The 17,711-nt window shown below is 42.4% G+C and overlaps 1 protein-coding gene across 1 annotated transcript; it reads right to left on the bottom strand.

Moving 5' to 3' along the window:
* Positions 1-1,367: 1,367 nt before the first annotated feature.
* Positions 1,368-16,544, bottom strand: LOC132884206 (uncharacterized). The gene is made up of 3 exons (XM_060918028.1): positions 16,302-16,544; positions 2,702-3,461; positions 1,368-2,556 (listed from the first exon to the last, which is right to left on the bottom strand). Exons 1-3 carry the CDS (start codon positions 16,542-16,544, stop codon positions 1,514-1,516), a joined length of 2,046 nt encoding a protein of 681 aa, XP_060774011.1. The 3' UTR covers positions 1,368-1,513.
* Between the last annotated feature and the right edge of the window lie 1,167 nt (positions 16,545-17,711).

Here is a 17,711-nt window from a genome sequence, read left to right on the forward strand (position 1 = left end):
TGCTCATGAGATGCTCTCCCTGCCAGACTCTGAAGCCCAGTGGCGCCAGGTAGCTGATGATTGGTACCACAGATGGAATTTTCCACATGTCATTGGGGCTATAGATGGGAAACATATTGCGTGTAAAGCTCCTGCCAATACTGGGTCTGACTACTTCAACTATAAAGGCTTCTTCAGTGTTATCCTCCTAGCAGTCGTGTCTTCTGACTACAAATTCCTGTGGATAGACGTAAGCGGCAAGGGGTCCTCCTCTGATGCCCACATCTACAATGAAAGTGAGTTCAAGGAGGGTCTGCAGAACAATGACATCGCCGGCTTCCCTCAGCCGGATCCTTTGCCAGGGGACACACAAGATGTACCCTACTTCCTGGTAGGTGATGATGCCTTTGGACTCCGGACCTACATGATGAAGCCCTACGCTAACAGGGACATGACCAAGGAGCAGAGGAAATTTAACTATCGACTGTCGCGGGCCAGACGGGTAGTTGAAAATTCGTTCGGGATCCTTGCCAACCGATTTCAAATTCTCCTGACTACCATGATGCATGAAGCTGACACTGTCAGGCTGCTGGTCAAGGCGTGCGTACTCCTTCACAACCTGATGAGAACACGTTACCCGGTGATGCAGAACAGGCTGGTGGACTGGGAACGTCCAGATGGAGCCCTGGTGCTTGGTGCTTGGCGTGAAGGTAGGAACCTTGAAGACACGAGGCCTGATAGAGTAACAGGACCCAATAGAGATGCCAGGGTAGCCAAGGCCCAGAGGAACCTCATCATGCAGTGGTGCAACTCCCCCGCTGGAAGGGTGCCGTGGCAGGATGATATGCTCCTCCCCCATTAGCTATGTTTACTGATCATGTTAGTTAGGGAAGCTGGAGCGCTGATATGTAAATATTGATGTGATAATGATGTTTGATATATGTACTGGTGACATTACATATTGTATTAATGTAATAAATTGAAATGTAAAATGTGTTTGGCAGTTTTGACTTTACTAGATTAAAACTAAAAACTATAGACTATAGAAGTAATTTATTGTGAATTAGAATAAATAAACTTGTCATATATTAAATTAAAATGAAAAATTAAAGATAGCAAACAAAAATTTAAAGTACGTACGAAATGAAAGGAAAATATAAATTGGATTAAGACAATTATCTTCTATTAAATGTTAGAAGATAACTGTCTTAATCCAATTTTTGTTTTAATTTCATATGTACTTTGTCATTTATTTTTGTGTTTGCTATTGCTTTTTTCTTTTTTTCATTATTTTTTAAGTTCGCATTTTATTTACTTTAATTATGTTTTTTGATGGATGTTCATTTATTTTTGGTTTATATTTATTAACCAGAGAAAACACCAACACATTTCATAATTTATACCAATGTCATTGGCATATATTCAGCAAATAACATAAGTCACAAGTTTACAGCAAGGCATACATAGCCAATCTTCTCAACCTAATAACAAACAAGAGCATACACTAAACAAAACTAACAATGGAGTCCTGACTCTACTGTTCCTGAGTCGGCTGTCCTGTAGGCTGTTCCTGAGGCCCGGTCTGTAGTCCAGGAGAGGTGGCTGACACATTGGGAGTGTTCATGGATGTCTGAGAGTCAAGTCTGGATCTGCCTGCAGGTGTGAGCATGGTGCTGTCGAAGCTGAGGTTAGCGTTCCATTCATTACTCTGGATCGTGTTCTGGGCCAACTGGATGCTCCATGACTCAGCTGACTCTCTGGGCTGGGCACGGCTTGGTGGAGTCTGCTCCTGCTGTTGCTGCTGCTGCTGGGGGTAGGTGGGCTGCTGAGCACATAACTGCATAGGTGTAGGAGAGGGTGTAGTAGCAGTCTGCCGCATGGGGGGGAACGAGGTCTGCTGCATGAAGCTGCTGCCATACTGCCAGTTCTGCTGGTACTGGGGGTTGTGCTGCTGGAAGTACTGCTTGCCGCTGTAGGGCTGGCTGTAGGGCTGGCTGTAGGGCTGGCTGAACTGCTGACTGAAGGGCTGGGGGGAAGGCTGGGAAGCTGTCCAGGCTGGGGGTGCTGACACGGACTGAGCTGGTCTGGCCCATGACGTGGATGGCTGTTCACTGTCACCAGGCTGGCGGCGCCGGCCCTGGCGCACTATATCAAAGATCAGCTCCTTCATCTCGTCGTACTGCTCCTGGGGAGCTGTACGCAGGGTGTCAGCAACAAACCGTACGAAGGGCTCACGGTCAGAATTGGGCCTCTCCTCCACAAGCTTCTCCAGGAGGGCTTGGTTGGCCTGCATGGTGGCACGGAGTTCTCGCATCCAGGTGTCTTCCTCCTCCTGGCACTCTTCCTCCCTTCTCCTCTTGTCACGCTTGCGGCTGCGACTGGACGTGGACGTGGGCTGAGATGTAGAGGCCTGGTCAACAGCTGCAGACTCCATGTCCTCGAGGACGTGAGCCTGGCTGTCGCCGTCAGAGTCCACTGAAGGGGGAGGGCATGAGACCGTGGACATGGCAGTGGCAGAGGCAGAGGGGACCCAGGCCAGAGTGACGAGGGGATCTCCAGTGTCACTGGGGATGGAAACTGAAAGGTTTAAAACATTTATTTAGTTACACGGCATTGACATTTTGCTTTTAAAAGCATTTCATACATTTAAATGTGAAATGAAATTGACAAATGCAATGAAATTCAAAACACATTTGAAATCAATGTAATTAAATGTACTGACCTTTGTAGAAGCCACAGTGCTGCAGGACCCAGGTCTCCCTCTCTGTGAGCATCTTGGTCGCCTGACCACTGGTCTTCTTTGAGAGCTTCACATACCAGTCCTTTATTCCTTTCCACCACTGCTCTAGGTGCTCCACATCGATCCCCAGTTCTTGGGCCTTCATCTCCCAGGCAGCCTTCTTCTGCTTGTAGCCCTTCTTGCTGCGCATCCAGAGGTAGGGGTTGCCCTTCAGCCACTCGAGAACGTCCTCCTCTACAGCAGCATCAAGGCTCCAGTCCTTCTTGGGGGCAGTCTTCCCCTTGCCCTTGCTCTGTCCACGTCCACGGCCCTTGCCTACGAGCACTGGTTCTTCCTCCTCGTCCTGACCAGCTTGGGGGGGAGGAGTAGGAGGCCTCACTTCTTCCACAGGAAGTGTTTCTCCCTCCTCAAGGGCTGGGTGGCTCACTTCTCCAAGCTCCATGGGTGCCTCAGGGGCAGCAGCAGGGGTGGTAGCAGTGGTGGTGGCAGGAGGGGTGGCAGCAGAGGTAGTGGTAGCAGTGGTGGTGACAGGAGGGGCGGCAGCAGAGGTAGTGGTAGCAGTGGTGGTGGCAGGAGGGGCGGCAGCAGAGGTAGTGGTAGCAGTGGTGGTGGCAGGAGGGGCGGCAGCAGAGGTAGTGGTAGCAGTGGTGGTGGCAGGAGGGGTGGCAGCAGAGGTAGTGGTAGCAGTGGTGGTGGCAGGAGGGGCGGCAGGAGGGGTAGCACCTGTACATGAAAAATAAATCTATTTATTGACATGCTTCTAATTTTCATTTATACATTGAAATTCATATTTTCAATCTGCAAATATTCACCCTTCGTCGGCCTCTTCTTGGCAGGGGGACCCTTCTTCTTGGCCATGATAAAACAGAAATCACCGAACAAACTTGCGTGACGGTTGTGGACTGTAGAGATCTGGATCGGCAACTGTGAAGACCAGCCGTGCGCGACCGCTTTTATATGCGCAGCAAGCCGCTCTTCCAACGACGCTGAGCCGCGGTTACCCGTGATTTGGCAGTGCTATGGCAGTGGAGTGCCCGTTTTACGTCCGCGCTCAACACGCGATCGGCAGTGCTACAGACGCGATGAGGCCACGGTTATCCGTGGTAACTTGTCGCTTTTTTCCCTGCGTTCGAACACGTGCGAACCTATTTTTAGCCTTACACCTGGCTGGACTTGGTTAGCTGTGCTTAGGCAGTGCTGCAGCAGTGAAACAGCCGCCGACGGCCATACCCCGTACAAAGCACGGCAAAGCCAAAATTGACCAAAAATTACCACTTACGACCACGTCCGTCAGATTTTTGTATCTTTTTGAACGTGATATAGACGCGGAGTGCTGTGTGACCGGGCCTTAAGCTACCGCGAGAGAGGGCACGCGCAAGCGAAGCGTTTGAGGAGGTGACATTCAGTTGGAGTTCCGTTATTTTTTATTTCATTCGGGGTCAGTGACAGCAGCGGATTGCAGCATCATGGCCAAGCGGAGTGGACAGCAAGACCTAAGCAAGTTCAGATTTAAGATCGCAAGGAAAAAAAAAACATTTCAGGAGGTAAGTCAAGAGTTACGAATATCAGTCCCACTTTCTGTGAGCCCACTATCATGCTGTAAAGTTACCGATTCAGTTGCCTGCTGAGGTTTTAATAAATTATTTACCAAACGATTTAAAAGGAGCCTACCATGACTATGAAGTTGCACTTCAAATTGCACTAGTCATGGTAGGCTCCTTTTAAATCGTTTGGTAAATAATTTATTAAAACCTCAGCAGGCAATGTAAATGAACAACTGAATCTTTTCATATCAAGTCAATAGAATTTTTATTCAAAGCTGAACATTGGGAACATTGAATTAAATACAGAGGTAGGTAGGGAACCAATAAGCTAAAACAAGCAACAGTAAATTGTAAATCTTCAGCTCTTCAGCTGTTGGTTCTCCTGCTTGCTCCTGTATTGTCTCCCACTCCGGGTCCTCCAGCTCCTGTCGCACTGTGCTGCAGTTGCTGCTGACTGTCATCTGGAATAAAGAGCAGTGGATAAGATAATTTAATTAAATATAATTATAATGTTATTTCTGATTTATTTATTATCTGAATGAGGATTTGAGCTTTGAAAAATGACCGGATTCTTTCTGTAACGTTGATTCCCGCTGTTATCTAGGTCACGTGACACCTTAATGTTGACGGTTACCAAGGAGCTGCCTTGGATACTTTGATACTTTGCTTCGATACATACCAGCACTTTGATACATACTGGATACAAGCTAGCAAAATGAGTTAAAAGCAGGCATCTTTGGAAAGTTTCTTTGGAAAGGGGAAAAGGCCCATTGAGGAGACAGAAGAAGAGCCTATGACGAAGCAAAAGAAAGCTGCATTTTAGCAGACACTGTCGAGTCCTACACCAATCCTGCTCTGCCTTACATGTTGTTACCGGCTCTCTAATGAGGCAATGAAGCCTTCAAAACTGCTAGTGTCATTTATTTTAGCCTTCCTGCCTTGAATAACACTCTTACTTGCCTGAAGAATAACAAACGAACGTCCAGGCTGATTAAATTAATGGCCTTATACAAGAAATCAAAGCTAACATGAACCTGAGTAAGCTATCGATAGCTGGATAGACTCCAAACTAACATTCATTATGATAGCTGTGTTGTTATCCGCCGCCCACAAATTAGGCTCCATATCGGGAACTTTACAGCATGATAGTGGGCTCACAGAAAGTGGGACTGATATTCGTAACTCTTGACTTACCTCCTGAAATGCTTTTTTCTTGCGATCTTAAAGCCGAACCTGCTTAGGTCTTGCTGTCCACTCCGCTTGGCCATGATGCTGCAATCCGCTGCTGTCACTGACGCCGAATGAAATCAAAAATAACGGAACCCCAACTGAATGTCACCTCCTCAAACGCTTCGCTTGCGCGCGCCCTCTCTCGCGGGAGCTTACTGTATGCTCAGTTTCAGCAAAGCTACATGGAATGGCATTTCTAATTCCAATGTTAAATAGAAGTAATGTCCACATTTATTGATAAAATTGCTCAAGGGAAGGGAGGGGGATGCCCGTTTTAGAGGGGGGATGATTTTGACCATTTTTTATTCCGGGGGGATGGCATCCCCCCCATCCCCCCTCAACTCGAGTACAGATTACTATTATATTGAGATAATAATAATTAAGAGATCATCAGCTTAACATTAACAGCTTAATATATTAAATGAATAGGATGTATGAATAAATTACTTGATATATACATGCACATGCAATTTTTCTGTTTCATAGACGCAGAGATGATGATGGACTGTCGCTGAGGATCATGGGAAGGCTAATGTAGCGTGGGGAATATAGAGAAAATCAATAATCGTAAATTAGAGTTATTATTTCGTTTTGGTTTCCCTGTTTATTATTTGTTCTGTTTTGAGTTGGAAAAAGGAAAACAAACACCAATCCCTCATTTTTTGGTCATACAGAAAAACAGGAAAACGAAATATTGAGTGTTTTTTTTGTTTTTCAGATTAAATGGAATACTTGAATGATCGGATGATACACGGACCTACATGTAACACTAAAAAGTGCACAGTGCTTCATTGCAAGAGTCATTTTTTTTAAATATTTATTTTTGAGTGAGTAAACCCAAGGCAAGAATCAAAACATGTTTCAGGAGTTACCGGTACAGGACATGTGCAGTAACCACCAGACTACCAAGACCCACAGTTTCATCTGCTCCTGCACTGAAAAAGTAACCTACCGTATAGAATTTACCCAATAAATCTGAGGTAACAATTTGCATTGACTTGTTTGGGGTAGATTTAATTCCATATATTGAGTATAAAATAACTGAAATAAAAAGCTATGAAATACTTAAATTGGGTAAAATTTACCTCACATTTATGTATCTATTCTACAGCTACTTTCTCACTGAAATCGGGAAGCGCAGTACAAAAGCTTCACACATCATTTCAAGATTTTTTTAATGAGAGAAGCGCCATCTAATGGTGACACCGTGGAATCGAATGAATGGGCATGTTTAGAATTAAAATAGGGCAGGAAGGGGGGTCTGAGCCATTCATGGCAGCCGACTGGTGTTCAGCTGGGAACTGCACGGCAGTCGCATGGCAGTCGCATGGCAGTCGCATGGCGTGCGGTTGGAACGGGAAAAATTCAATTGCTGCTACTGTACATCACAATCCAAGAAGGCTAGATTATTCTCACTTACGTCCTCTCGAGTGAAATTGATGTTGATATCCACTGCATTGATGTGTTTAGAGAAGGCTTCCACTTCATGGGTTTTGATTTTAACCCAGGTGTCATCCACATATCTGAACCAGTGGCTGGGAGCAACTCCTGAAAAAGTGATCAAAGCTTTATGTTCCACTTCCTCCATGTAAAGATTGGCCACAATAGGGGACACCAGTGAGCCCATGGCACATCCATGCTTCTGTCTGTAGAAACTTTCATTAAACTGGAAATAAATAGTAGTCAGGCAGAGGTCAAGCAGGGTGCAAATCTGGTCTGTGGTGGGGTTCGTTCTATCCAGTAAGGTGTTGTCTTGAAGGAGTCATTTTCTAACAGATATATATGGTCATTAAGACCAGCACAGTTTCAGTAACACTATTTGTACATAAACAGTTTCATAAAAGTAAAACAAATAAAATTAATCCCTTATCATGTGAAGTGTAACACTGCTCCTGTAGCTGAACGAACACACACCCCTAAAGCCACACCCCAAAATCTAACGGAGAGCCTTCCCAGAAGAGTGGACCTCATTATAACAGGAAAGGGGAATAAATCTGGAATGAGACATTCAACAGGGACAGTCAGGTGTGATGGTCACATACAGGGTGTTTGAAAATATTTGATATTTCTCACACTCTAATAACTTTGCCAATTCTCATTCAATTGACCTCAAATTTTAACAGCATGTGCGGAAACAGGTCAACATTTTGTGTTTAATGTTTTTTTTTTAATCTTTTTAGGTATAGAAATGCCATTCACTGGAACAGAAAAGCCATTTTGTGTGTTAAAGTTCACTCGAACACAGTTGAACAAGATTGCAGCGTGCATTTATGAGAGAATTCTCTAAAAATGCACCAACTGCAATGCAGATTTGGACACGGCACAAAAAGTTCAAAGAGAAAGGTTGTCTGTGCAGGGCAAAAGGATCTAGACAACTGCCAGCATTGGAACAGATGGTCGAGCAGGTTCATGAAAAACTCTGGCGAAGCCCCAAGAAGTCCATAAGAAGAGCAAGCCTGGATACCCAGATTCCTCCAACGATGGTTTGGCGTGTCCTGAGGAAACGTTTGCGACTGGCTTACCGACTTGACGTGTGCTGTGTCAAGTCAAGTCAAGTTTATTTGTATAGTGCTTTTAACAATAAACATTGTCGCAAAGCAGCTTTACAGAATTTGAACGACTTAAAACACGAGTTAATTTATCCCTAATCTATCCCCAATGAGCAAGCCTGTGGCAACGGTGGCAAGGAAAAACTCCCTCAGATGACATGAGGAAGAAACCTCGAGAGGAACCAGACTCAAAAGGGAACCCATCCTCATTTGGGCAACAACAGACAGCCTGGCTATAATATTAACAGTTTTAACATGAGGACAGTTTCGTTGATGTTATAACTCTTCATTGATGGAAACTTGAGTGCAAAACTGTTCATGATAACTGCCGTCCTAAAGTTAGCAAGACAACTGTAGTCCTCAGCCATAAAAGCATTACTGTAAGAGTCCAGAGCATCCTCCAGGTATAACCCTCAACTGTCCTCATGGGGCCATCCTTCACAGGAGCGGTGCGATAAAACTCCGACCAGACACAGGGCACCAGGATGGATCAGGCAGGTCCGAGGGGCAGAAGAGGCCAGCATCTCAATCCCAGGATCAACATGTAACTCAGAGGGACAGATTGGGGGGGAAGAGAGAGAGAAAGTAAACACGTTGTTAGGTATGCCCTAAAAATGACAAGTATTAAATCTGTGTGGTAGGCTCGCAGAGACGAGAGTCTTTACATCAGGCATAACACACAACAATGGCATGTTAATATGGTAAAAAATATATCATGACCTGCTCTGGCTGGATGCTTGATTGGGTGATGGGAGCACACTCCTCAGCAATGATGAGATGCAGATGGGACCCTTAGGGCTGGCCAAGACAATTCAGTTACATTTCACCGGGTCTGGGACATGCGACAGAAAGTCTGACGGCTGATTCCCTGCAGGCTACGATAGCCAGTCGAGGTCTCCACCCTCTCCACCAAAAGATTTCCTGTTGACTCCATGTAACTCAGAGGGACAGATTTGGGGTGGGGGAGGGGAGGGAAAGAAAACACAGGTTGTTAGGTATGCCCAATGTCACCTGAATAAGTAGGAGCAGTATACATATTGCACCGAGTACAAGCAGGGACTCCGGCAACTAACTATGACAACATAACTAAAAGGGGAGAACCAGAAGGTAACACAGGCATGAGGGGCCCCGGGACATAAAGCAGCAGCCACTACACCATCAACAAACTTGAGTGAGCAAGCGAGTGGGGACTGACAGCATCCATACATCCCAGTTTACCAAAACACTCTGTCTGAGGATCCTCCAGATCTACTCCTTTACCTCATAAACACCATTAACAAAAGGCTTGACTAAACAGATATGTTTTCAGCCTAGACTTAAATGCTGAGACTGTGTCTGATTCCCGAACATTACTTGGAAGGCTGTTCCATAACTGTGGGGCTTTGTAAGAAAAGGCTCTGCCCCCTGATGTAGCCTTCACTATACGAGGTACCAGCAGATAGCCTGCACCTTTTGATCTAAGTAGGCGTGGTGGGTCATAGAGGAGCAGAAGTTCACTCAGGTACTGTGGTGCGAGACCATTTAGTGCTTTAAAGGTCAATAGTAGTATTTTATAATCAATACGAAATGTGATTGGGAGCCAATGCAGTGTGGATAAGACAGGGGTGATGGGGTCATATTTTCTAGTTCTAGTAAGGACTCTTGCTGCTGCATTTTGAACTAACTGGAGCTTGTTTATGCACTTATTGGAACATCCAGACAGTAAGGCATTACAGTAATCCAACCTGGAGGTAATGAAAGCATGAATTAGTTTTTCTGCGTCACGCAATGACATTAAATTTTTTATCTTTGCAATATTTCTGAGATGAAAGAAAGCTATCCGGGTAATGTTATCAATGTGAGTTTCGAATGAAAGACTGGGGTCAATAATCACTCCGAGGTCTTTTACTGCTGCACGTGAAGAAACAGAAAGGCCATCCAGAGTCACTGTGTAATCAGAAAACTTACTTCTAGCTGCATGTGGTCCGAGTACAAGCACTTCAGTCTTGTCAGAGTTAAGCAGAAGGAAATTAATAAGCATCCAGTGTCTAATGTCCTTAACACATTCCTCAATTCTATTAAGCTGGTGTCTCTCATCAGGTTTTGCAGAGACATACAACTGTGTGTCATCAGCATAACAGTGGAAACTAATACAATGTTTACGAATAATATCGCCCAGAGGGAACATATTTAGAGAAAAAAGCAGTGGACCCAAGACAGAACCTTGTGGAACACCAAACTTTACCTCAGTACGTCTAGAAATATCACCATTTATATCAACATACTGATAGCGATCAGTTAAATAAGACCTGAGCCAGGAGAGGGCCATTCCCTTAACTCCCACAACATTTTCTAGTCTATCCAGAAGAATGGAATGATCAATGGTATCAGATGCTGCACTAAGGTCAAGCAACACAAGCAGTGAGACACAGCCCTGATCAGACGCCAACAGTAGGTCGTTTACTACATACTTTAACCAGAGCTGTCTCTGTGCTATGATGAGGTCTAAATCCTGACTGATACATTTCATGGATGTTATTCCTATGTAAATATGAGCGTAACTGCTGTGCCACAGCTTTTTCAAGGATCTTGGAGATAAAGGGGAGGTTTGATATTGGCCGATAATTGGACAGCTGACAGGGATCAAGGTCAGGTTTTTTAATCAGGGGTTTGATAACTGCTAGTTTAAAGGATTTGGGTACATAGCCAATCGTAAGAGAAGAATTTATTATTTTTAGAAGCGGTTCAATTACTCCAGGTATTATCTGTTTGAATAGATGTGTCGGTAAGGGATCTAGTACACAAGTTGAGGCTTTTGATGGTGAGATTAATGAAAGTAATTCAGTTTCTTTAAGGGGAGTAAAACATTCTAATTGCTGATCTGATACAGTTATATTGTTAACTACAAGGTCACTTTCATTGTCTGACCTTAAATTAGTAGTTTGAATTTTTTTGTCGGATATTCTCAATTTTGTCATTAAAAAAATTCATGAAGTCGTTGCTACTACATACTGCAGGTGTGCATGTGTCTATAGTGGACTTATTCCTGGTTAATTTTGCTACAGTATTAAATAGGAATCTAGGATTATTTTTGTTATCTTCTATTAGGGAGGAGAGATATGTTGATCTCGCAGCACTAAGAGCTTTTCTATACTTCAGGAAGCTCTCCTTCCAAGCTAATTTGAACACTACCAATTTTGTTTGACGCCATTTACGTTCCAATTTTTGAGTGGTCTGTTTTAATGTGCGAGTGTCATCATTATACCAGGGTGCTAATTTTTTGTCTCTGACCATTTTCCTTTTTAGAGGAGCTACATTATCTAAAGTATGGCGGAATGTTGACTCTAAGCATTCAGTTGCCTGATCAAGTTCTGCAGGGGCTGACAGTGACCCAATCAAAGTTGATAACTCTGGGAGATCATTTATAAAGCTCTGTGCAGTAGTTGACGTGAAAGTACGTTTAATACAGTAGTGTGGTGAGGTGCATATATTATTACTCAGACATAGTTTGAATGAGATGAGATAATGATCTGAGATAACTTCAGACTGTGGAAGTGTGACTATACTGTCTATGTTTAATCTGAATGTTAGTATTAGATCAAGGGTGTGACCACCATTATGGGTCAGTCCGATGACATTCTGCTTAATCCCGACTGAATCTAAGATGAACACAAACACTGTTTTTAAAGGGTCTTCTGGGTTATCGAAGTGAATATTAAAATCTCCGACAACTAAAGCTTTGTCTAAGGAAATAACCAGATCTGAGATCAAATCTGCAAATTCAGAAAGAAACTCAGAATATGGCCCCGGGGGCCTGTAAATAATAAGCAATGGAATTAACTGGGTAGACTTATTTTTCGAGGCTACATACATTATATTCGTATGAAGAACTTCAAATGTATTAAATTTATAACCAGGTTTTTGTGTTACACCTAGATAATCATTATAAATAACCGCGACGCCTCCTCCTCTGCCAGTTAGACGAGGCTGGTGTATATAACTGTATCCAGGAGGACTCGCTTCATTTAATGCTATATATTCATTTGGCTTAATCCATGTTTCAGTTAAACAAAGTACATTAAACTCCGGATCAGTAATGAGTTCATTAACCATTAGCGCTTTAGATGTAAGAGATCTAATATTTAATAGCCCCACCTTTAGATCAAAGGTGCTGGCAGCAGCTGTACAGTCAGTATGATCTAATTTTATATTGATTAGGTTACTGGAACAAACTCTCTGAAAATTTCTACCTTTTTGTTGAGCTCGGGGAACAGACACAGTCTCGATGTAGTGGACCCTGAGTGACGACTCTGTGCAGCTAGCAGACAGTCGGTTTAGCCTGTTCGTCTGCTCCCTGGCCTTGGCTCTGGATTGTCAGAAATTAACTAGGCCTGTTCTGAGACTATGACCTATGCTGCAGGAAATGAGAGCAGCACCTTCCCGAGTGGGATGGATACCGTCTCACCCTAACAGGCCAGCAGTGCCCTCAAAATTAGCCCAATTATCTATAAAGCCCACACTGTTTTCAGAGCACCACCTGGACAGCCAGCAGTTCAGCGACCATAACCTGCTGTAAGCTACATCGCCACACCGCATTGGGATGGGGTCAGAGCATACTACAGCATCGGACATCGCCTTCACTAATTTAAACACCTCTACAAAGTTACTCTTAGTAACCTCAGACTGACGAAGGCGTATATCATTAGCTCCTGCATGGATAACTATCTTTGAGAACCTGTGCTTGCCTAGGACCCTAAGATTACCTGCTATGTCCGGCACCCTGGCTCCTGGTATACACCTGACTAAAGCTGCTGGTGCCCCTAAAGGCTGAGCTAATTTCACGTGCCGTATGATAGAGTCCCCTATAACCAGAGCTCTTTCAGGTTTCTCAATGGGTTTATTAGTTTATTAGTTTATTAGGATCCCCATTAGCTGGGCACAGACCCAGCTATTCTTCCTGGGGTCCAACAATAAAATCATATACAGTTAAAAATTCTATACAATTCAATACATTCATTCAATCAACCATCAATTGAAGACAAAAAAACCCATATAATTTAATTACTTTAATAATGGTTTTAAACCTAAAAATCTCTACCTCGATTCTATATTAACCTATTTTATATATGATAGGCTCAGATATTTTTTTGCGTGTTTTTTGAAAACCACTTTACTATTCAATGTAGTTAACTTGATTGGCAACTTATTCCATGCTTTAATTGATCTGTATTCAACAGTGCGTAGAAATGCATTAGTATTAATCTTTGGGACGCTCAGTCGCCCTGCTGCTGCAAGCCTTGTGTTATATGTATGAATGTCACAACTTTTATAGAGCAAATTATAGTGATTTAATGGAGTCTTGTTATGTAAAACTGCCCAGGTTGATGTTAATAAGGAGACATAAAACCTATCCTCCACTCTTAACCATTGTAAAACTGAGTGCATGTAGTTGATGTTTGTTGTGTAGGAACATTGAAGAACAAGACGTGCTGCCTTGTTTTGGACTCGCTGAAGTTTAGTAAGGTGATCTTTGGTGGCATTTGACCACACAATATTACAGTAATCCATCTGCGCTAAAACCAAAGAGCATACAATCCTCTTTCTAAGTTCCTGGGTAAGGAACTGGCCACGACGTCTGAGTAATGCCAAGCCACTACTCATTTTCTTAACCATGTGGTCAATCTGTTTAGACCAGGACAGTCTGGAATCTATGATGACTCCAAGTAGCTTTACTTTCTTTACCTGTTCAATTTGTTCTTTATTAATACAGAGATTAAGTGCTGAGTCATGACTCAATGAATGACTAGAGCCAAAAACAATACTTTTAGTTTTTGATATATTGAGAACAAGTCTATTTTGTTTTATCCATCTTTCTATTGCTCCTAGCACCTTATTTAAAACCTGTGTCAGTTCGGCTGATGTTTTTGCAGATGTATAAATGGAAGTATCATCTGCATACATTACAATTTTTGCGTTTTGTACAGCTGAAGGTAAATCATTTGTAAAAATGGAGTACAACAAAGGTCCTAAAAAGCTGCCTTGTGGCACACCACAGTCTACATTCACACTACTTGAGAAACTGCCATTAAAATAAACTTTCTGGGATCTATTTGTTAGATAGCTGTTAAACCAATTTAAAGCTGACGTTTTGAAACCATACCTCTCCAACTTTTGAAGTAACAGTCCATGATCAATGACATCAAATGCTGCAGTGAAATCTAACAAGACAGCACCACAGATTTTTTTGTTATCAATTTCTCGCAGCCAGTCATCAGTCATTTGGGTTAAAGCTGTACATGTTGAAAACCCTTTTCTGTAGGCATGTTGAAATTCTGTTAACAGATTATTCTCAGAAAAATAAAATTGTATTTGATTAAAAACAATTTTCTCAAATATTTTACTAAGTGCAGGGAGCAAACTTATTGGTCTGCTATTTGATGGTGTAAAAGTTTTCTTTTTATCTTTAGGTAGTGGTATAATTTTTGCTTCCTTCCAAACTTGGGGAAAAATGCCACTCTTTAAGCTGACATTGAATATGTGGCATATGGGGTGGGAGATGTAACTCACTGCCATTTTCAGAAACTTTCCATCTATATTGTTAATACCTGCTTGTTGGTCCTTGCAAGATGAATTAATTAACTTGCTTACCATGTCTTCCTCCACTTTGGCAAACTGAAAGCTGCAAGATTGCTCCTTAATTAGTTGCATTATCATCGGGTTGGAGTCATTACTCCCTTTTGATAATTGTTCTTTCCTTAATTTAGCCACTTTGTTATGAAAATAAGTATTTAAATGATTGGCAATTTTTATTGGATCTGTGATGAATGTCCCGTCTTTCTCCATGAATGTTGGTTGTGAGGGTGTTTTATTCCCCAACATACTATTCAACGTTTTCCATATTTTTTTTCCCATCACTACTAAATTTACTTAACTGTGAAGTCAAGTATGCTCTCTTTTTCTTCAGGTTAAGTTTAGTGACATAATTTCTTAATTTACAATATTGTCTTCTATCAGTTACGCTCCTGGTCTTGTTGGCTATTGCCTTTGCCTCATTCCTCAGTGCCATCTGTTGTTTAAGTTCTTCGTCCACCCAAGGTGCTCCAGAGGTTCTTACGGTCATCTTTTTAACCGGCGCATGCTGGTCTATCACCGGCACAAACTTGGACATAAATACATTTAATGCTGTGTCTGGTTCCTCCTCCTCAAGTACACTTGACCAGTTTATCTTACAAATGTCATTTAAGAAAGCCTCCTTGGAAAACCTTTTAAGAGTCCTTGTCAAAATGACTCTTGGCTTAGCCTTTGGTACACTTCCCTTCCTTGCAATAGCCACTAAATTGTGGTCACTGTAACCTACAGGAACTGAAATAGCTTTCGAATATACTTCTTTTCTATTGACATAAATGTGGTCAATACAGGACGATGTTGTAATACCTCTTTTGTTGATGCTTATTCTAGTTGGCTGCTTCACCATCTGTTTTAAACTACATGAATTGGCTATGTTCATGAGCTTCTGCTTTAAAGGACAGTGTGGTAGCAGCCAATCTACATTTAGGTCACCTGTTAGGATGACCTCCATGCTTAGGTCATATACCTGATCAAGCATACTATTCAATTTATCTATATAACCAATATTTGCACTGGGAGGTCTGTAGCAACAACCCACCAATATATCCTTTTGATACGGTAAGTGGATTTGCAACCACCTTATTTCAATATCAGTTGGTTCTAGGTCTTCTCTTACTTTTACAGGAATGTGATCTTGAACATAAAAGGCTACTCCACCACCATTACAATTTCTATCTCTGCGGTACATATTAAAACCTGAAATGGACATTGCAGCATTACTAAAAGTTTCATCAAGATGAGTCTCTGAGATAGCCAGAATATGAACAGAATTAGAGGTTAGGAGTTCTTCAATGTCAGTGATTTTGTTTCTCAAACTGCCAATATTCAAGTGAGCTACTTTCAGTCCCTTCTTGGGTAGCCCTGCAGTAGAAAACATTTGTGTCAGTAAAAAAACGAAAGTCCTTTTTTGAGTGTTATATCTTATTACTCGTCTGTGGAGTCTTTTTTCTCTCCTTGCCGGATTATTAGTTTGTCATAGAGCAGAAAAGCAATGTCCCCCCTCTCTCTGGCTTCTTTCATTTTAGGCAAGAGCTCCTTCCTTCTTTGTCTCACCGCCTCTGGATAATCCTCATTTATAAAAATCCTAGTCCCCTTCAATTTTCTTGCGTTCCTTAGTACCATGTCTCTATCCTTTATACGATGGAATCTCACGATGACTGGACGTGGCCTGCCTTGAGTGCCATCGCTAGAAATATTCACATTTCCAGTACGCCATGCTTGTTCCACTGTGATTGTCTTTGGGTCCAGGTTGAGTTTCTCTTTGAATATTTCCAGAACCTTTTCTTCTGTGGCTAAATTGTTCTCTTTTTCTACCTCTGGAATTCCATCGATGATTATATTTGCTCTCCTTGCTTGCCTGTCGAGGATGTCAGCTTTTTCGTCCAATATCAGCATGGATTCAGCCAGTCGATCAATATCTGTTCTTTGTGATTTACAGCTAGCTTGAATTCCTTTATTTTCACATTTAATATCATCCAACTCCTTTTGTGTAAATTGTAAACTTGTTCTTAAGTCTTGCAAGTCTTTTAGCATGTCATCAATCCTTTTATTACATGTCTCCATAATGGTACTAACACAAGTTTTAAAATTGCTTTCCTGCTGTAATAAAAGTTCTTTATAAAAGAGTTTTTGTTGTTCCAGCAGTTCTTGTAGATGTACCATTGATACAGTTTGATCATTGTCTTTCTCCCCTCTTTCTTTGTTCCCCTTCCCACCAGCCATTTTGTATTGGGTCTAACACCAGCTCTAGTTAAAAAGAAAAAACAGTCCCAGACTTTCCAAAATCTTCCAAATTTGCCCCAACAAGGTTTCAGTTCTTCTGCTTAAAAGCTCCTTTAAAAAATATTTATCAAAGCAAGGATTACAGAGATATTTGTAGATTTATTTTACCCAGTTCAGCAGCACAACAGGTAACTCTCCAAACAGGAAGTAAAAAAGTGTGTAAAAAAAATGTGGAGATGGCCTCCACTTGTGGTCTTTACACAGGAGGAGAGAAAAAGAAAGCTTCCGGTCTCAGCGTTCTTCTGAAAAAAGAAAGAGAAAAACTGGGGAAAAAAACGGAAAAAAGAAAGCGAAAGTGAAAAGTACAAAAAGGAAAGCGACAGTACACCTGTGTCTCAGGTGCATCACTAAGGAGAGCAAACCTGTTCGGCACGTGACGCGGAGAGGAGTGGTGCTCCTGTGGGCGAGCCTCAGCGGTAGCTTTGGCTCTACGCTTATGCCGCCGAGCCGTCACCCATTCGCCCCGCTGTAAGGGCTCTAATGCCGGAGTTGGGGGATTACTAACTCCACCTAGGGCATCCAGACTTTCCCCTACAGAAGCTACACTGTTCTCACGCTCACTAACCTGCTCTAAAGCCTGGATACGCGCTTCTAGCACTGTAATCTTCTCCATCAGAGAGCTAACTAATCTGCACTTATCACAAATAAAGCTAATAAAGCTATCGCTAGCGATGGAGGAAGAATGACTAAACATCCTGCACTCAGCACACTGAACAGGCAGAAGGTGTGCCATGATGAAAAGATTCACGTACCTTAAACGAAGATCTGTTGATATTAAAG

Source organism: Neoarius graeffei, chromosome 4 (genome assembly GCF_027579695.1).
Source record: "Neoarius graeffei isolate fNeoGra1 chromosome 4, fNeoGra1.pri, whole genome shotgun sequence".
NCBI classification, from domain to species: domain Eukaryota; kingdom Metazoa; phylum Chordata; class Actinopteri; order Siluriformes; family Ariidae; genus Neoarius; species Neoarius graeffei.

What these genes read in the sequence shown, in the direction of transcription:
- LOC132884206 (XM_060918028.1), bottom strand. Translation starts at nt 16,544, where the DNA reads ATGCTGATATTGGACGAAAAAGCTGACATCCTCGACAGGCAAGCAAGG. An exon ending in GCAGGCCACGTCCAGTCATC is followed by an intron (nt 3,462 to 16,301) that starts GTGAGATTCCAT and finishes GTCAATAAATAG; the next exon opens with ATTTATTTTTCATGTACAGG. An exon ending in GCACTGTGGCTTCTACAAAG is followed by an intron (nt 2,557 to 2,701) that starts GTCAGTACATTT and finishes TAAACCTTTCAG; the next exon opens with TTTCCATCCCCAGTGACACT.